The sequence below is a fragment of the Paroedura picta genome, chromosome 6 (assembly GCF_049243985.1).
Source record: "Paroedura picta isolate Pp20150507F chromosome 6, Ppicta_v3.0, whole genome shotgun sequence".
Taxonomy (NCBI): Eukaryota; Metazoa; Chordata; class Lepidosauria; order Squamata; family Gekkonidae; genus Paroedura; species Paroedura picta.
In genome coordinates this window covers 61,174,303-61,195,568 of record NC_135374.1, presented here as the reverse complement: position 1 = coordinate 61,195,568, position 21,266 = coordinate 61,174,303, and the positions used below count along the sequence as shown (strand labels likewise).

The 21,266-nt window shown below is 39.2% G+C and overlaps 1 protein-coding gene across 4 annotated transcripts; it reads right to left on the bottom strand.

The window, feature by feature from the left end:
• Positions 1-841: 841 nt before the first annotated feature.
• On the bottom strand, positions 842-20,259 carry ETS2 (ETS proto-oncogene 2, transcription factor). 4 transcript variants are annotated; one of them, XM_077342708.1, is made up of 10 exons: positions 19,858-20,259; positions 13,892-13,963; positions 9,663-9,783; positions 8,482-8,601; positions 7,472-7,672; positions 6,487-6,570; positions 5,039-5,272; positions 4,126-4,396; positions 3,376-3,490; positions 842-2,334 (listed from the first exon to the last, which is right to left on the bottom strand). In XM_077342708.1, the coding sequence occupies exons 2-10, from the start codon at positions 13,961-13,963 to the stop codon at positions 2,119-2,121; spliced, it is 1,434 nt and encodes a 477-aa protein (XP_077198823.1). In that variant the 5' UTR covers positions 19,858-20,259; the 3' UTR covers positions 842-2,118. The 4 variants fall into 4 exon arrangements, with proteins under 4 accessions (XP_077198823.1, XP_077198824.1, XP_077198826.1 ...); XM_077342709.1 differs by lacking the exon at positions 19,858-20,259 and adding an exon at positions 19,697-19,775; XM_077342711.1 differs by lacking the exon at positions 19,858-20,259 and adding an exon at positions 19,384-19,563.
• Between the last annotated feature and the right edge of the window lie 1,007 nt (positions 20,260-21,266).

The window sequence follows — 21,266 nt, the reverse complement described above, 5'->3', positions numbered from 1 at the left end:
CAACAAAGGGGTTTAAATCTCCCCCCCCCCAATTAAAAAAAAACCCTGGATGAACTGGTGGCTGCTGCCGGAACCTTGCCAGGTGAGTCACTGAAAGCAACTCTGGGTGAGCCACTAGCCACTGAGAGACGTGCGTGTGTGTTGGGGGGGGGGAGTTACTGGCCTGCCTGGAGCTGCTCCGAATGAGGTGCAGAGCAGCAGGGGGAGGGACGACTGTTGGCCTGGAGTTCCTATAGGCTCACCTAATAAACTGTCAAAAGTGGCTATGAGGGGGAAGTCTCACGGGGGGGGGGGTGCAGAAAGAGAGATGGGATGCAGAGAGTACTGGGATAAAAGGGCAGAAAGAGTGATGAGATGGGAGCAGAGGTAAAAAGTGGTGGGATAGGAGGCAGAAACAATTATGGGATAGGGAGAGTGACAGAAATAGGGCAGATTAAAAGATAGGGTGACAGGATGGAGAAAGAGTGACAGGCAGAAAAGTAGGGGGAGAAGAGGTTGATGACTGAAGTGCTCCCTCATTAATATAAAACCTTTGTTTTAACTTATAGAACATCCTTCTTATGCATGTATAGGCTGCTCAGTTCAGTTTTATGGAGAAAGTAGATCTACCTAAGTACCGTAAACATAGAGCTGCAACCTTGACTGAAAAGGTATCATCTTTTCAGCTGATAAGAGTTTTCTGTGTATTGACTCTACTCCCCATAAGAAATCACTAGATCAACTTGACCGGTACTGTTGTGAATCGACCAAATCCTATCAACTACTGAAACCTTAAAGATGTGTCAACAAATATATTAATCCTAAAATTTTGAGATAAGGCAAGTAAATACAAATGCTGCTATTTGCTTAATAAGTTTTAATAAAATTAATTTTAAACCACACACTGTACGTTTAAATTTTCAGTCAATAGATAAAAATAAGCTTCTTACAAATTACATTTGTTTCAGTGAATCTTTTTGGCAGTAAAAATAGCTGCTACATATCTTTCTCTTGTTTGCTTAAAAGAAATCAGAATTATTTCCAAAAATAGAATTCATACTTTAATCAAGATAATTTGCTATGGATAATGGCAGGAGTAAAGAACTATTAACTGAAAAAGGGATGTATACAATTTTTTTAAGGACATGCATAGAATTGAAACAGATATGCTATTAATAAATATTTTAGACAGTGTTTTCAATCTCATTCAGAGGATAAATCAAAGAGGATCTTATTGCCCCAGAACATTAGTCTCGTAGGGAGGAGGGAGGGAGAATTCGTGGAGTCTGTCAGACACAATTAACCAGCAGATTAAAAACTTGCAGGGTGCTGTAAGTGCTGCCGTTCCAAAAATGAAACATTTATTTTCTTCCTCTTTCAGATACGTACATTAGCTTAAATTACAGTATCTATTAAATAAGAGCATTAAATTGCCAGAGCATCATATGAATGTGCTTATATATATACATATATATACATATATACACACACACACACTCACACTCACACACATATACAGATTTTGAAATGGTATGATTTTTCCCTGCTTGTGAGGGATCTCTTCCATTGCTTCACTGGCTTTGACAAAAAATTCTGAGGCTAACACAACTTGTTTTTGTATAATAATAATAATAATATACTTGAGAGAATGCCAAATGCAATGTCATCTCACTACCTGTTTTTAAAAAGGATGTCTAGCCTTTTGTCTTAATCACAAAAGTAACACCTGTAAGGTTGCTACTGTAAGGTGGTGGTTTCCCCCCTTCTTTTGAACTAATAATTCTCAGGGCTTATCAGCCTTTGGTATGGGTAACACCCCTAATTACATGGCAGTGTGAAAAAACCAGTTCACTACACCCTGGAGAACTTCATATCTTCAGAGTACAGCTGGGAACTGTGCTGACCTCCAAGCTGCTCAAAGCAACTGATACAGCATGATCTGAAGCTATTATGCCTAATGCGGTAAAGGCCATTTCTCTTTCCTTCCACTTCTCCTCATATCAGAATTACTTCAAGGTCCGTAACAGTTGCACCACTCCAAACAGTCAGAAGATAAAACCAGCGACTGCAGCAGAGGGTCCCATTTCACAGTTTGCGTGTTCTCACGTAGTTTGTCAAAATTACACAAGGGTGCAACGCTCAGTCTTCTGTGTCTGGCTGCACTCCTAACATGGCATGAAGCTCCTCTGCTGTATATCCCAACAGATTCTGTAGATCACACACAAATCGGTATACATAACGTTTCCCTGAGGTCTTATGAATGATGTTCTTGTCATAATAATAGCGCAGGCCACGACTCAGCTTCTCATAATTCATTTTGGGCTTATTTTTCCTTCTGCCCCATCGCCGTGCAACCTTAAGACAAAACAAGAAAAATTAGTTAATACACCGTAAAATCTGTGTATTTTAAGTAGTCTGCAGTGGCCTTCCAAATGCCATGAGCTTCAAGCACCTTTATTCATGTACATGCTAATGCCAACTGTAAACGATATGAGCTCAAAACTGAAAGATGACAGTCCAGCCCATGAAAACTTAAGAAGAGCCCTTCTAGATCAGACCAATGGTCCATCTAGTCCAGCATCCTATCTCATAAAGTGGCTAATCAGTTCCTCTGAACTGCCAACTACAGGACAGAGAGGCATAATACTAGGGACATTTCTAAGACCAGGGAAAAGATTTCATTTCTGGCTTCTGAATTATTTCAAAAATAAAACCTTTAAATACCTAATCTAGAAATTAACATCTACAACCAACAATATGGATGGACTTCATATGCCCCTTACTCTCAAAAGAGAAAGAGGTGACCTGTTTGAAATCTTGAGACTTGCTTTTAATATTAATATTTTTAAAACTGATGATTTTATTGATTTTCAGTAATTTTCTACAATTTATAATTGCTTGGAGCCAACTCCGAGCCCTCTGAAGAAGGGCGACATACAAATGGAAAAATAAAATTGTAAAAGTCATACTAAAACTAAAAAATATTTGAAGAGAATTCTAAGAGATTTAGCTATTATCCTGAAACATTTTATAGAAAGAACTGTAGCAACCACTCGATGGCCAGTAGAATTTGTGGGTCTCCAAAGAACAGTGATCCTATCTTGTCTCAGAGGTGTTCTAAGACTGTCTTTACAATGAATCTTACATTAAGTCTCAGGAATACTGTAATTCATTTAAAAACTACAATAAATACAGTTTTCATATGCCTGGCTAATGGGGGACACAAACTACATCAATCTAGATTTATGCTCAACTAAGCAAAATAAAAAAGTAACTGAAGCCATGACTACACACAATTAGGTTGCTTCTTATACCAATGGACAGAGTACAGAATATCAGATGCCCCCACAGAATAGGAATCATGCATGTTTTATTCAGGACAATTAAACTACAAACCTCATCAGGATCAGCTAGTTTAAATTCCCATCCATCTCCAGTCCAGCTAATGAATGATTGACAAGATTTGTCAGTTAGAAGCTCCAGAAGAAACTGCCACAGTTGTATAGGCCCACTACCTATCAAAAGCAACATAGAGAGTTAAAATATTTTGAAACACAATAATGAATGGCTTCCTATGCAAAGGAAATTAGCTCTCAGAACCGTCCTAAGCCTCAGGGAAGGGCAATACATAAATAAATAAATTATAAAATATGTTTTTTTTATTTTAAAGTCTTTGTGATTAAAGGAAAACTGGTACCAGAAGTATCAGGGATTAAAAAAAATATGTTGGAATTCCTTACAACATATGAATAGATGAGTTCAAAGCTGCAGTTTGAAAGCAGAGCTCCAGATTGATGCATACAAAACATACTATAGGGTTTAGCTTTAAAATGTTCTCTAGCTGAGTGGAATTTGACAGACAGTCTTTACAGAGCAGGTCAAATATGTTGAATTATCTGATTTTACATGCCTTTGAAACACAGATAAGGATGTAATGCTGGTTGTAATTCTTCATTTGATTTTTATTTTACATGCATATCCTGATTTGAAATAATTCAATGCTTGGACCCTCAGCGGGTTGTATTTGTGATATTTAGGAAGTATTTACCCATCAACACTCATTCTCAGGGCACATTAAGTCATCAGTTGAATGAAAGGGGCAACAAACTCAAAGGCAAAAAAGGATTGGAAAAGTATTGTAAATACTTGCCTGTAAACCCTGCTAGAATTGCTGCTGGAATAACTGGTTTCCCCTGTTCAACAGGGTCACTCCTTTCTTGAATGTAGTCCTTAAAGGACATTGTGGGTTTGTTCAGACACAATGACTGGTTGCAGTCTTCTTCAAAACTCTCATAGGATGGCACACGTTGAACATCCACTAAGGAGGACTGGCTGTTCCATGAGTGCAGCAGGGAATCTAAGCCTTCATAGCTTCCTGTGCCATTGTCACTTGAATCATGGTTGTCTCTAGGTTTATCTTAAAGGAGGGGGAAAGAGCCATAAGTAAAGGAGGATTTTGTTCAGCTTTTTCCTTATTCTTCCTAATGGTCAGGAAACTGGATCTTGAGGAAAGTTAAATACTCAGAACAAAAGTGAAAAGACGGGGAAATGAAAACTTTGCCCACACTTCAGTTTCACAAACTAATGAGACTAATTAGTTTACAATCATCATCAAGTTTATATAAATCATGAAGACAACCTAGTACTGGAGCTGCATGCTATCATAATGGAATTCATCCATTTTAAGGCAGTTTAATCAAGCTGTGGTCACTGATACTTGTTTAAATCCAAGTATTTTTAGAACATTAACATATTTTGCTTTACAGAAAACAATATATGAAACTTAACATTGGGCCAATGAAACCCTTTTGGGAAGATCTTCAAAAGATTCTTCTCTATTTTCCTAAATTTAAAACTAATGCTTTGTGGCTAAGTGTAGCATGGTGAAATGGGGTACCAAACTGGAAAAGGAATAGTTCCTGCAATTTTGAATATGTATAGTAACTTCAGCATACATTAGAAGCTTTGTTGAACTGTTTGCATTTAATAACAGAACTTTTCTATGCTGTAACATTCTTATAAACAGTTGTTAGCATGTAAAAGGTCATATAAATCTTACCATTGTTATCTAACGTTAAATTCAAATTGTTTCTTGTGAAGGCCTGATTTGCAGAGCAGTAGTTCACATTGAGTGCTTCTAGTTGTGCTTTAGGAAACATCTGGAATTCTTGATCTGGGTTAACTAAATTTGGTCCCACAGATAAATCACTCAGAAGACTGTTTTTTTGATAGTTAAGGGTTTTCGAATAGCTGGACACTTGAGCACAATATTGTGCCTGCTCCATGCTACCACCTAAAAAACAAGCACACATTTGCTTTTGACTACAGTCTCTGCCTCAGATACTAGAACTGTACTTTTTATACAGCACAGAAACACATGGAAATACAAATACAAAAAAATGTATTTACATACAATTCAGTCAAAATGTATACCACTCAGTGGAGAAAAACCTATACACATTTATGATCTTCACACAAGCTCATCACTGTCCGTACACCATGGCCCTTCTAAACCACACAGGTGTTAATTATCTTTATATTTTTTGGAAAACTAAGACAGATGAAGTAATAATGTGACCTAGTGCTATTTCTTGTGTAGTGTATAATAATAATAATATTAAAAGTTTATCATATTTGGTGAAGAGCATAGTAATTATTATGTTTTTAAAGAGGCTTCTTCATGATTTCGATACTAGTTTCCTATAATTTCCACATTTCAAAGCATTTCCTGAAGCTGATTCTGGACTTCATTCATCACTAAAGCCATATGCAAGAAGTATCAATCACTACAACTATGTTTCTTTACTGTCTGCTTTAATATCAGACATTTCTTATGTTCTACTCAACATGTATGAATAGTTATTTACTATTGTTTTCCCACCACATCTTTGTTTTTGTGTTGCTGGATTACGTATGGGGTTTTATAGGGGGTTTTATTTGGGTTATGTGTAACTTGATTCAAGCCTACGGGGAGAGGCGAGTAACATACAACAACAACAACAACAACAACAAAATGTATACAACTAAAGGAGGGTATGCATGCTGTATTATTTGATACTCTGATTAAATCCAACTCAAAAGCCCTGGACATATTATGTAAAAAGGCTCTGCTTAGAGATAATTTGTAGTTTGTTTTCATGTAGAATATATGCAACCCTGTATAAGTTTTCTGTACAGTACAATTATGAGATCAGAAATCCAATGATATCCAAAGGAAAGTCAATGACTTGAATTCAAAGTGCTGTTCTGAATGTGAAAGATGCCACTCACACAGAAGTCGTTTTATTCTTTACACTATAGTATTGTGTGATGAAACAATCTAAAGACATTATTACACTTGGGCAAGAGCTTTAAGCAGCATGAAAACTGCTATAGAACCTTACTATTAAAGCACTGCTCAAACCCTTGTACATGTGTTTGGTAGAACAGTGCTAGTGGGTATTGTCTTCCCGTTTGGGCTTCTTTCATTTCAGTCCAGTATCTCTACTTTTCACCAACATAACTTACCTAACAAATTGTTGTTGACCCAGTGAGGAGATGAAGTGAAATGAGAGTTTTCTGAATACTGATCCTGAGATTTCTCTTGATTATCTGAAAACAGGACAAGCATTTATTTTTGTACATTTGGGCAGGTGACTTTGCTAGATGCATTAAACATTTCATGTGACCTGTACCACAGAAATATGAAAGGTTTCCACAGAATTAAGTTTAGTCCAGGATTTCCAGACTAACAGAATTGTTGACAGGGCAAGTCTGACTTAATAGACTGCAGCCTAATTTGGGATATTATTCTGCCACAGTTAGCTTTGTTTTCCACTGATTTCAATGGGAGAGGGTGGCTAACAAAGCTTAGCTAAGTATGTATGTGGGTATGTATGTGGGTAATTTCATAGAAGCCAAAAGTGATTGGAATTCTTCAGCATTGTGGTGTTACTTTGCATAAAAGAGAGAAATTAATTGTACCCAAAGCAAAGATAGTTATAGCCTAGTACAGTAGTTCTCAATCTTCCTAATGCTGCAACCCTTTAATACAGTTGCTCATGTTGGGGTGACCCCAACCATAAAAGTACGCAAGTGTTCTTTCACAGAAATTAAACCCAAACTGACCAATGGTGTGAAGATCCATTGTTCCATGATTGTATATAAATTGGTTCTGCCTCTTGTCCTACCATGCCAATCTCACTCTTTTCCGTTGCTCCAGACAGATGAACGCTCTATCTCAATCTACCCCGCAAGGCTGTTGTGTGGATGGCACCCCCCCCAGCCAAGTTGCTTGTCCTGCCGCGACCCCTGTGAAAGGGTCATTCAACCCCCAAAGCGGTTCCAACCCCCAAGTTGAGAACCACTGGCCTAGTACCTTTGGGTAACTTAAAAAAATACTTTAGGATTTTATAAGAGATATTACAAAATTTGTCCCAGTTTCTACAGATTTATTCTTTCTCTCCCTATCTACATCAGAGATATTGACACCAGTTTCATCTGGCTCATTTACCTTTTATCATCTGGTCCAGATGTTCCCACAGAATGTCACCAACATAATCAGGTGCAAGTTCCAAGAAGCGTTCTTTTCCCAAATTGCACAACTCCTGCCCATTCATGGCAAACCTCTCAAAGTTCATACTTGCCAAGCTAAATTCATTGGCAGCCCAGAAAAGCCATTGAGACACTTGCTGCTGAGTCCATAACCATGGATCTATGGGAACATAACATTATGAGAAGGTAGTAAAAGACCTTATCTTTCTGCTAGAGGATAGTTTGAGTTTACTGGCTCTTATCCCATTGATTGCCACAGACATTTGAACACTCTTATATTAAGAAACACTTCCTAAACTCAACTTACACGTACCTACGGCTAGAATACTAGACACACTCATCTGACAACGCCCAACTGAGGTCAATGGAATTTACTTAAAAGTAGTGTTGCTTAACATTAGTGTATAGCAGAGAATATAACCTTGTCTATCAACAATAAAACTTCTAGTAAAAGGACACTAAAGAAGCAGAGCAATCTTGTGCCTCAGAAAGAAAACAATATATCTAGTTCAGAATAATGACCCTAGAGTGCAGATGCATGTGTGTGCATGCCATAAAGTTGCTTCTGACTTCTGACAACCCTATTAATGACAACCCAATTAATTAAATGTCCTTTCATTAAACAGCCTTGCTCAGGTCTTGCAAACTGAAAGCTGTGACTTCCTTCATTAATCCATAATCCAAAAACATCACAGAAACAACTGAGAGTGGGTTTCTCCCTATAAGTGGAGGAAGCTTACTGAGCTACAACAAAATCCTGCAAAAACAGCAGCACTGAGGAGGGAGAGAAAGTAGAAAAAGCAATCAGGAGAGGAGGGAGAAGAGGAAAGAGCGAAAAAGCTGGAGGTGGGGAGTAGAAAACGGAGGGGGCAGAAAATGAAGAAAGGGGTAGAAAGACACAAAGAGTGGGGCCAGTAGGTGTGTGGGAGATCTCCCTTCTCCACTAGAGTCCTCCAGCATGTCACTTACTATTTGGAATGCCCAGTCTGCGCTGTTCCTTGATGAAGCCACTGAAAGTTGCTTTTAAGGCTTGACTCATCACAGCCTTACTGCATGGGGTTAAGAGTGGCAATTCGCAGCCATTTGATTCTGAAATACATAAAAGTTGCAATGCTTTGAAAAATAAGGGAGACAAGGGAGAAAAATCTACTCTAATGCTTATAGAAAAAGCAAAAGAAAAAAAATAACAGCTTAGCAGCAAAGGAGACAAACTAAACAAAAGAAGTTTGGCTCAAACCTATCCCTACCTTAATAAGTCATACTGACATATTTTATGCAATGGTATAGCTTCATAAATGACATCAGAACAGGAGACATGATTGAAAAGCAGGCAAAATGTTTTGCATTCAAGTTCCATTCAGACATCACTATAAATTATGATATATTTCATCAGTTAGACTGCTGCTTGTATACTTTTCTGCCTCCAAGCAGAATCCAAAAATGCAAACCTCAGCTTCCTTGCTCTACCAGGCTTATCGTAAGCCTCACTATGTATGAAGCTTGCAATCAATGAGAGTGTAGGGAAAGATGTCCCTGACAAGCTAAGACACCTCCACTTCTTCACTTTTGGCTAAGGATGAATAATGTCCTTCTACATTCCTTTCAAGTTATTTCACTGAGTTCCTGAATGCTTAAAACTCTGAAATGCAATACACACACACACACACACATAAATGCATGGCTCTACCTCACCTTTTCTCTCTTGCCTTTTTGCTACCTTTTTAATTTCCCCTCAGCACTCCCATAGCTCATTTACTTGGAATAGTTTTCTCATTAATTACAATGCTAAAAATCAACCAGTGAGGCAGCATTATTTTGTGCACACCAAACAACATCCTCACAGAGGATCCATGAATTCAGAATAACAAGATGCAAATCTGATTGCATACTTCTTAATTTTAGCAATACTACAATAGTTGCAAATATCATTTCTGTGCTATTCATCAAGAAGTTTACCACATAAGCCCCACTGAAATGAATAGTAGTCGAACCCAACCAACAATTTCTCTGTTCATTAAGTGTAGAACCTTGTGAATGGCAACTTCTGCAAAAATTTCTCATGTAGGTAATAAGATAGCTCAACCTTGTCAGGGTATCTAATTCTATAACATGAAAGATAAAACTGCTACACTTATAAAACTGGCATTTACCATAAGAAATAGAATCAAGGCCTGTTGGTACTTCCTGAAGCGTCTGATCTTCATTTAATGAGGGAAAATATCCGGTAAACAAAGAGTTTGCACCTTCAAAGTTATCAAATGCAGGCTGGCGCTGAAAAATAAGTTTGAGAAAAGGTTTCAAGTAAGCATTGTCTTACTTCCACAGTATTGTTCAAGTATTGTGTCAAAGCAAGTGTGATATTCTTAATCAAGTTCTCATGCCCTAGGAAATAAGTTTATCATGGAGGTGTCTCATGTCTGTGTTCTGAAACTAGTGTAGACCTCCAATACTAATCATTATTGTAGGACTCTTAACCTTAGCATTATTATTCTAAGGAATTCTAGGTTTTCTTTTCTAGATTGCAGGCAAACTGAACAGGATACAATTATCATTTTAATGCTTACAAATATATAATGTTATATTAAGAGGTAGAGAGGAAGGAACTAGGGAAGCTGTAAGAGACCACAGTCAGTTTGACATTCAAATGCTATTGACATTTAATGGAATCTAAATATAATGTTAATTGCATACTTAGAAGGCAAGGTAATAGCTGAATTATTTTGTAATTATTTTTCTCCTTCAATAGATTCCCAAGAAGCAAAACCAAATACTACTATAACTCTATGAAAAAATTACTCCACAATACTGTTAAGAGTACATGAGCATTTCTATATTTGTATCTAATGTGTATAAAAATCTATTTGATAAACAAAATTACACAGCTGTCCACCCCAAACTCTTCTACAGGATCACAGACCATTACTACTTTTGAGACAATAGTAGGAAGCCAGAAAGATTACAGTTTCATTCCAGTTTAACAATAACAAAAGAACCCTAGTAAAATATTTTTACATTACTCTTAACTTGATGGCTTCCTCAGGTTTGAAGACACAGTTCAACAAATAATGTGACGAAATCTACCACACTTCCCCAGTACTATTTCTTTTGCCTCTCTTTTTTTTTCCCTCATAGGCAAATTATTCACCTCTTTTATTTACTATAATCACAAATCTGAAGAAGTTTTTGCACCAATTTTGGCACATTTACTAATGAACTGCTATTAATATAATTTAGTTCACAAAAGTATGCCACACTCTTAAGATGCAATCCTAAACACAGTTATTAGGTAGTAATTGCTATTAAACTTAATAGGATTTATTTGCAAATATACACACTTAGGTTTGTAATGCTAGACTAGACATGTGCCTCCAATGACTGATCATTTTGAAGTACTGGCTATCAGAAAGTCAAAGCAATTTAGTCTATAACAAGGAAACCATTCATGTACACATTATGCCACTAAGAAAATTCAGTTTGAGGAAATCAGTTGAGCTCTTTGTTGTATAAATGAAATGGTTAATAATAAACCAGCTGTCGGGCCTTCTAACAACATAATTTCTTTTAGTGTTAACAGTTAAAAGATGAGTCATCACCAATACCTGGGGGAAAGGCCGAGTACTTTCAACATAATCTGGAAACTCCTGTGTTTTGTGTAAATAAGTGACCCTTATACTGAGTCACTGGAAAAATGTAGCTGCCAAAGAATGAGTAAAAGGCATGCTGTACTGCAAACATTCTGCATTTTTTAAACATGAAACTAAACAGTACAGTCAGTATGTTTAAAGCCATACATGGAATAAAGCCTACCAGTCACATGAACCATAACTGGTCCATGAAATAATGGATTTCCCCCCCTATGCCATAGCAGTCAGAAACAGTACACAAATCCTGAAGGTGAAACTGTTCCCTGCAGGCTAATGTGAATCAGCCATTGTACTTCTAACATACTTTGTGCCTAGTCTTCTATTAGAGATAGCCCTGGCTAATAAGCATTTGCTATAAGACACCTATGGTTTATGTTGTTACTTGGGGCCAAGCCTGTTGTACTTGTAAATACAACAGCGCTAGGTGTGCTTTTGGAGCTGGGGGGAGGCTTCCTCCCCCCCCCCCTCCAGCAGCAGTGCAGACTTTCCCCAGGGTCCAGAAGCGCACCCGTGGCCTCCTTGAAGGCTGGACTCTGAGGCACTGTACGATTTTGAAGTCCCACCTCTAAAACTCGAGGAATATTTCCAACCCAGGGGTAGTCAACCTCCAGGTGGGGCCTGGAGAGGTCCTGGAATTACAGCTTATCTTCCTAGTATAAAGATCAGCCCCCCCCCCTCCCAGGCAGAAAGGACTACTTTGGACAGGGTTGTGGAAGAGAAGAAACCTTTAAGGCCTCCCACACAGGTTGTCGTTGTTGAACTGAAAGACTTGAGGCCTACTGTACAGGGTTGTTGTGCAGATGAAACAGCAGACAAAAGAACCTCCACAACAGCATCCTGTTTCATCTGGAGAATAATACTGTGCAGTGGCCTCAAATCTGCAGAGAGTTGCAAAGAAGAAAGAAACATGGCTTGGTTGTGTCTAACCCCCGGTCTGAGCAGTATTTTAAGTGAGAAGGGGCTATTCTATGGCCTCCCTGTCAGCCGTTTGGCAGAAGAAATCCTCCCCCCCTCAAAAGGAATGTCAACCCCCATGCCCTCAGACTCCCCTGCGTTGCTCTCGGAAACACCTCCCTCCCTTAGTAAGGGGCTGCTAAAGGCTCCTTCCCAGCAGGCCTGAAGGGAGGGGGGAGCACACTCACCAGCCTCCTGCCAGCTCTGTCAGGGTTCTGAGGCAATTTACAGTTGGACATGACAGTTAGGAAACTCTTGGGGTGAAAAGGGCTGGCGCAGCCTGTCCAAGCCTCTGTTCTCATCCCACTTGGCAGCCCTACTAACCTCCTCTCCCTGCGGTGGTCAGGAGCAGACTGGCAGTGATGTCTCCAGATTGCCCCTGGCTGGGCTGACTGGATGTAACTCTGGTCTGTCCTGGTGAGGGCCCAATCTAAAGGCGCTTCGCACCTTCTGATTGGCCCCTCCGATTGTCAGTCCGGGGCCAAGGGGCCAATGGCCCCTGTTTCCTATCCTGGACTTAGCCCACCCACCTTAGCCTTAGCAAATTATTTATACCATTCCTTGAGTAGCTAAGTGGCATCAATTCCTTCACAGTTTATTAATCAGTTAAGACATGCGCTACTTAATTTCTAAAAGTTATCCTATCAGTAGCTCTCTGAGAACTTGCATTTCTGTTTTTTCAGTGGGACAATCACAGACTACTATGAAAGGACTCTAGCAAAATGTTTAGTAAAAACTAGTCTCCTTGACTTATTATTTATTATTAAACTAATTGACCACCCATCCCAGGCCAGCCAGCTTGCATTGGTTCACAACAAACCATAAAATCACAAAACCTGATCCCCCTAGTAACCCTGTTGAGTTCCACTAATACCCTCCCAAATCTAATTACACCTCAAAACATAATAAATTTATTGTCAAAATAGAAGTTTTAGATTTTAAAGAATTTCATACTTCACTAAGGGGAAGGGTTGGGACTCAGTGGTGGAGCATCTGCTTGGCATGCAGAAGGTCCCAGGTTCAATCCCCAGCATCTCCAGTTAAAAGGCTAAGAAAGTAGGTGATGTGAAAAACCTCTGCCTAAGACTCTGGAAAGTGGCTGCCAGTCTGAATAGACAATGCTGACTTTGATGTAGTGATAGTTTTAGTCAGTAAAAGGCAGTTTCATGTGTTCATTATAAAACAAATGGTACCTTAAAGACAAGAAACATATATTTCAATATGGGCTTTTGTGACTCATACTGAAATAAATGTTGTTCATCTTTAAGGTGTCACTAGACTTTTGATTTATTTTGCTACAACAGAATAATGCTATTCCTTTGCAATTTTACTACTACAATCAAATACAACTGCCCCTAAGAAAGATGATTTGTTAAGTTGATGTCAAAGCAAACAATATAATTTTTCAGATGTTCAGATTTTTAAATATCATCAACTGTATGTCAAAGTGCTACTAACCATTGTAATAATTGATTATTTAATGATATTTTCCTACAGCTTTCTCTCAGAAATGACCAACCAGCATTTGGCTTTTAATTTTGCAGAACAAATAAAAATTACAACCATTTTATTATTTCATTTCTAATATTAATAGAACATAGTAAAATAGTACTATAAATATATTTGTACTTCTTTTTCCACTGAATTCAATGACACTGGAGAAAATTATTTTCAGTTGCAACTGAATTTCTAGAGTTCCAATCTACTTTGTACAAGAGCTATACCTCAAGTAGGGATTAAATTGCCCATTAGGGAGGAAAAGTCTGTTTATCAGAACTCACCTTGAGCAGTCCTCTGTACATGTTGCATACAGGTGCTACCTGATCCATGTTCTTGATTCCAAAGTCACTCATCTAAAAATAGAAACAGAAGATGTGTTTATTGAATGAAACAAAAACAGACCTCTGTTTATGATCAAACATTCCCCCACACAAAGACATCATACATGAATATTCACTTAAAAATATGCTCATGGAGTTTAAAGGCATTAAGGAAGAAGTCTCTAACAGGAATGATGAACCAATGGTAGTGGCTGATGATTGCTTTAAACAAGATGGAAAATTACCAGCAGAAGAGGAATCTGAAATTATGGAGATGGAAAAGGGGATGTCAGAGTCTTGCAGCTCAGATAAGGACACCCTACCTGAGAAGATATATAGCCACTCCAAAGCAACAATACACAAGAAAGACATATGGATCTGCGGTGAAAGCAATCGATTGAAAGGAGCTTCATGGAAAAACATCTGTACTGATATTGGAGTCCAGGAGGTACAACTGCTTCAAGATTTATCGATGTATACTTCGAGGGAAAGACTACAACTGTACTTTCCCAGCCAAAGACCAATAGGACAGAACATTAGTCAACGGGAGCTACAAGACGTAATAAGCCTCGAAATGAGACCTCCTTAAGAAGCTTGGGGAATGGAAATGCAACACAGTGGTCGAAATTCCTCTCCTCTTTTACCTCCTGTATGCAGCCATATAGGCAATATAACTAGTTAAGAAGTTAATCTGGGGTCTAAGATCTTTTAAGTAAGCTGAATCTGTATTATTAAACCTAATTTCGCACTGCCTACTAGCTCAAAATCAAAGCATAACTAAAAGGAGACACCTAATGGAATGGGCTTATATTATAGTGTGGGGTTTTAGATTTCCTATGATAGCTGAATTTGAATTATCTAGCATATCTCTGTAGTGACTTTCAGCCTAAACTTAATGCATAACTAAAAGAAGGTTTTTAACTGAGGAGGTGTAAATATAACTAACGAAAAATCTATTCTATTAATTAATGAAGACTCCATTTTATTATTTCTGGTATTAACAATGTATACCTATACATATTTGTTTCTCTCCTTTCTGTACAATTAAGCAGGCTTATTCTTTTTTTTCCTTTTTCCCTTTTTCTAGTGAAAATGTGGAGGGCTCTAGGACTACGTTAAGTATAAACTGTTTATGATTGTTAAAACTATCAGAAACTATGCAAACAAATGTTGAAATGATGGTAACAAGGTAGACTTCTCTTTTTAAATGTGGTGCAAACGTGAAAAAGTCTATAAAAAGTCTATAAGCTTTGGGTAAAAGTCCATAATATTGTAGCCAGTTTATAATCTTAAATGGAGAGAAGAGGGTTTTTAAGATTGAAACAGGGAACCAAAATGTTTTTCCACAGTGCTTCCTAACCCACATACAGAGCTTCTTCTTCTATGCGACGACGGCAGAAAAACTAGAATTGGCCAAGAAATGGAAAACGTAAGAACTACCCTCGACAGAAGACTGGGTGAATAAACTAGCTGATCTTACCAAGATAGTCAATCTGACACTAAGAGGTCTTTCAAGAACAATGGGGCCCTTACCTGAACTATTTACAAAAGGGATTAAAAATGGGGAACCAAGTGTATCAAATGAAGAGTATAGCTCTCCTTCTCTGTATTAACAATGTAGATTGCATGTATCTTACTGTCTTCAACTCTTCAATTCTGGAAAATAAAATAAAAACTTTCTAAAAAAAAAAAATGAATATTACTGAACTCTTTCATTTTTCATTAATGATACAATCTAGATAGGACAGGACAAATTCAGATCTTTCATATATAGAAAACTACAGTTTGACACCAAGAACCTAGATTGAGAGCAATACAAATCTAGGTCTAGATGCCCCTCCGTCCATGCCTCAGGGAGCCCTCCTTTCAAAGTGCCAAGAGTTTCACCAGCACAGTGTGATATGGTATTTGGATCTGTCTTTCAAAGGGCAAAAATAATCTTTTAAAAAGGAACAAAAATATCTAAAATTCATGAAAAGTCTACTAGACTTAAGGCTTTAGGTGCACCAGATGTAGCTCAGAGACAGGACTACAAGAGGAGCTCCCGTGATGTACAGAAATCCAGGTTCAAATTCCCACTCAGCCACAAAACATATTGAGCACCCAAACTCCATTACAGATTACCTGCTCGACAAACAGTTTACGTAATCTCTCCAGAGTGCTCTGTAACTTTTTCACATATGTACAGAAGATGGTCCCTCTCACCCACACCATTTGCACCCTCTGAACACTAGTTGGTTAAAAGATTAGGAGGTATCCAGTGCACTTTTTCTATGCCCTTAAATCCATGGCATACAGCTTTCCACTTCAGTTTAAACAACTACAGCAAGGGCTGATGGTGCTGACCTCAATGTAATGTCTCCTATGCATATAGTGAATTTTTAAATATATCACATATTTATACTGATTTTTATAAACAATTTTATTTTTGCTCCTTTTCATATTCAGTGTTTCCTTAAAGGGTGGCCCTCTTGAATTTTTATTTGCATTTTTAACAGAAGGTATATTATTCTCACTGCCTGAAATATGCATATTAAAATAAATAATTCAAAATTATATTGACAGCTAAATTTAATAATACAGAGTCATCACAGGCTACTGAATACATATGCATGCATAAAGCAGTATTTCCAGTAACTCGTTAACAGTAATTTCAAATTAGTATGCATGTCGATTAAACAGAAACACATTTTTCAGCCCTTAAAATATGCCTCACTTTGGGCACATTATAGTGTGTAAATAGTATAAGGGAATTAAGTTAAGAAACAAATAGCTTGGAATTTGTTTTAACAGGGCAGTTTAACAATAAAACTATTGTTTAAGAGACCAATAACACAACTGTAACCAGCACTCCATCCTAATTAAATGTATTTGTTAAAATATTTCACTGTTCTTCAGTGATCTTCTTTGATAAAAAGTATTCTCAAGATCCTTACCACTTGTTTAAAACATGAGCTACAAAAAATAATGAGCCCATCTGCAGATTTTTATGAGACTTTAGCGGGGTAGATCCATGATCTTCCCATCCCAGATGACAATCGTAGTACCTTCACTTGCCCCAACATTTGTCTGGTACGCTTATATCTATCTGCAGTTTTGCTATCAATGCAAGGAGACCAAGAGCAGACTCCGTTATAACACGGATAAAATTAATGTAATATTTGTACAGTTAATGTGGGTTTCCTGACAGCGCAATACTAATTGGTTTATACCCTTCAAATTCAATTGACGTTGATGGCCTTAGAAGGGTTTAACTCTAGGATTGCACTGTAATTCTATTAAAACTATATTTGATGGAATTGTGATAAAACTTGGGTACACTTAGTCAACAAGCAAGGCTCACAGAAGCTATAAAGCTGGCTTATGGGGCGTTGTTCTGTTTGTCACGGTGACAAAGTCACAATGAACATGACTGTTTTATCAGAATGCCTTGGCATGAAGTAGGTTTAACCCTTATCTTCAAGTTCGGTCAAATATTTTTGGACAAGATCAAGAAATGCATGTCCATTTGCAAGTGTTATTTTAAGAAGCAAGTTTTCATTATCAGCTCCCAAGGATATTAAATTGCACTTCATTTTATTCCAGTTTTAAAATGATATATTTTTAAAGTCAAAAAGGAAATAACCTAATTTTTTCCTCCCATGCCTTGCCACATTAGATTCTTACAAATCTTTAATAAAGTTTGCAAATTTAGCATAATTGCTAATTGTCCCTGCATACAGGATCCTAAAGGACTGAAAACATAGAATAGCAGTAAAAATCAAGAAATTAAAAGTTAAGGTGACATACGGCACTACCCAGGTAGAAAAGAGCTGGTAATTAGATTGGGGTATGCTTATATATACACACACACATTCGGTAGATGTTTTCAAACACACACCTGGCAATTTCCTCCCCATCCTATGGTACCATTGCTATTTTTTAAAGCAACTCAGTCTTTAAGAACTTCTTTTAGGCTCAAGACCAATGTTTTTGAAAGAATTTTGTTTGGCCACGGAAGTCACAGCCATAGAGCTGCTGATCCTTCTGAAGTTCAGCAGTTGGCCATATCTGAGTTGATACAACAACAATCTGCATTTTCAACTGTGAACATGTTCCTGTGGGAATACAACCCAGAAATATCAAAATCAATCTTCTATTAATGGTGCCTAACATTATAAGAAGCATTGATTAACTGAGATTTCTTTCAGTGAATTTATTAGAAAATTATTGACCAATTAATGCCTACATTATCATCACTTAAATATATCTATTTGCTTATTGTACAGGTAAGTTTCAGTGATCCTCACTGTGAAACAATGTAAATGTGTTTCCTGAACTTCATCAGTAAGAATATACATAGCCACTCTTCACATATGTAATACCTGCCTGCTTCCTATTTAAAAACAAAACATAAGAAGCAGAGAGTTGGATTGGAACATATAGGCCACCTAGGCCAACCACCTGCTCAGTGCAGGATCAGCATAAAGCATCCAGGTAAGTATCTGTCCAGCCAGTGCTTGAAGACTACCAGTGAGGGGGAGCTCACTACCTCCTTAGGCACATGATAAGGGGAAATGTTAACATCCTTTCACATGTTATATAGTGATAGTGCTCACTGGTAAGTAGTAGTTATTTTAAATTCACAGGTGCCAACAGCTCCATAAAAACTGAGCCTCATGACCAGACTCCTCCACCAAATATCAGAGGCTGCTAAAAATGGTTGAGCACCAGCACATTTTCTGAAACACAAATGCATGCGGGTGACCCCAAACATGATTAATCAACAAGTTCTGGTTAACTTCTTCACAGCCACCAATATGCTGAATGCTAAGATGCTAGAAATTTCAACAAAATCTTGTGGCATCTTAAGCATTAACAAGTACAGTCTATAGTTGATTTTAAAGATGACACGAGACTTTTTATTGACTGCAAAAGATTAATATAGTAACTCTTTCAGAGTGCTTCAGATATGTCTATCTAATAATAAATCATAATTTCAGTACAATAATTGATCATATTACAAATGTACTGCAGTCAGAAGAGTTTTTCAGGGAGGACAAGGACGAAATGTTTCAAATTGACAAGAGAACAACCCTATAACTAGACTAAGAAAATAAACATGGAAAACTTCAAACACACACAAAAAACTGCATCCACCCCTGGTCTCTCTTTGTGTGTAAATGACATCCAAGTGTTCCCGTCATAATGTATACACTCTAGGCCCTTTCAGGGACTTCTTGGAAAAGGTTTAAAATCTCCAATCGCCAAAGCATTTGGAAACAATTCCTCTAATGCAATAGGAAACAACTGCTCAAAAACAGATTCCTGTCCCTCACTGTGATGCATTTATTTCTCATTACCCCCACCACCCCACGCCGCTCCAAACCTTCACATAATATCAATGGCCGAAATCCCAAGAGTCCACCTGTGAATACTCCGAACGCGCTTATGGAAAAGCGGGGACCGCTTACTCTCCAGGCGAATAAACCACCGTTTCGATGCTCGCGAAGACTATGTATGCCATGCAATCTACAACAGCAGGCGACGTCTCAAGAAACAACGACAAGAACTGCGGAGTGAATCTCCGGGGCGGCACACCTCTGCGCTTGCCACAAGCGTTCCGGCCACACACTGACAAGCGCCCCTAGCCAACAGGCTTTCCAAGATGACAAATGCGGCTCAACCTCTGGCCAGGAAGCTCGTGGACTCGTTTAAAACAGAAGAGAAGCGTGAGGGGCAACCTTGTGTGCGTCCTCAAATGGCCCGTACTGCTCTCTCGCCCACCTGTCCAGCGGCTGGCGCCAACTTTCTCCCCAACTCTGCTCAAAGACAGTCGCGGCCACCTTCCCACCGCCGGTCACGAGACACAGAGGGTCATCCTGCCCGGCCCATGAGTCACCCTCCCCTTCTCCCCAGCAGCCACAGCCCCCTTCCCAGTTTCTCACCGAGCTGCAGTTCCAGCGGCGCCCTGGCCAGCTGTAATCCGAGAGCCAAAAGGTGCTGCTGCTGCTGCTGCCGCCGCCGTCCCCTCCAAAATATCCTTGCGCGGCAGCCGCAGGCACGCCCTACACAACACGACGTTAGTCCAGCACGACGGCTCCCGAAGAGGAGGAGGAGACACCCGCAACCAGCTGCGGCCGAGGGGGGGTGGGGGGGCAAGCGCGTAGGCAAAGTCCGAGGGCGCGCAGAAGGAGCCCGTTTGTGACGGAGCTCGCGGTGGCAGCTGCGGGTGGCCCTGGAGGGAACGCGTAATGCCGGGCCGAGCAGAGCACGCCTGGCTCTTGACTGGATGAGCGAGAGAGGGAGGCGGGACGCGCCGCGTTCAGGCCCGGCCTAGTCTCGCCTCCTCCTCCCCCTCCCACCGAAAAAGAAGAACAACCGGGGGCCAGGGCGGGCTGCTGCCGCTGCTGGCTTCTGCTCCTGCGTGTAGTTCCCTAGATCAAAGCGAAGTGCGCCTATTTCCGTCGTTCCCGCCTCTCCCTTTCGGCAGCGGGGTGGGCAGGCAGGGGTCTCTTGCCTCCTCCCTGGCGAAAGTCAGAAGGGGTGTGGCCCCTTAAAGACGAACGTGTTTATATTGTCGCATCAGCGTTGGTGGCTGTGCCCCTTTGTGGCTGTTTTCTTCCTGGCTTCCTTGGCAAGCCTGTAGAGCTCTGAGAAAAAGAAGCCTCGCAAAACAAAGCAGCGGAACTGTTGTCTGTGTCATTTGAGACAGACCCATCCCTTAAGGGTTTCATCTATATTTTTACATTCTTAAAGTATATATGTATAGCTTTAGACAATATGGAACTGAGGCATATTTATCTAGGAGAAAGGTGCAACGCACCCAGTCTAACACAAAGGCTCCCCAGTCACACTCACTAAGGAGTTGTTTAAATAAAAGTTACCCTTCTTACTTCTGCCTTGCATCATTATCAGGAAGTAATGACGGACTAGAGCCTTACCACATAAACGAGAGATGATGTGGGAGTACTATGGTTAAGGGGATAAGAGGTTCAGGCAAGGGAGACTTAGGTTCATTTCTCTGTATCCAGACAAAGCTCACCAAGTGACCTTGAGACAACTCGTAATAACCAAACCTACTGCCCACAGGGTAGGACTGTGAGGATAAAATGGGAAGCTTTGTTTATGCCACCCTGGATTCCTTGGAGGAAGGGAGGGGTACTAGTTTGTTCAAGAAGTAAACAAACGTGCATTGAAAGATGGGGGGGGACATATTTTTCTACTGCTCTTTAATTAGACAGATAAAAGCACTTAATAGAATCAAGTTTGAGTCCAGTGGCTCCTTTAAGACTTACAAAGTTTAATTCTGAGTATTAGGTTTTGTGTGCATCTAATAAACATTGCTGGTTTTAAA

What these genes read in the sequence shown, in the direction of transcription:
- ETS2 (XM_077342708.1), bottom strand. Translation starts at nt 13,963, where the DNA reads ATGAGTGACTTTGGAATCAAGAACATGGATCAGGTAGCACCTGTATGC. An exon ending in TGTACAGAGGACTGCTCAAG is followed by an intron (nt 9,784 to 13,891) that starts GTGAGTTCTGAT and finishes CTTATTTTTCAG; the next exon opens with CGCCAGCCTGCATTTGATAA. An exon ending in GGTCAACAACAATTTGTTAG is followed by an intron (nt 5,273 to 6,486) that starts GTAAGTTATGTT and finishes CTTGTTTTTTAG; the next exon opens with GTGGTAGCATGGAGCAGGCA.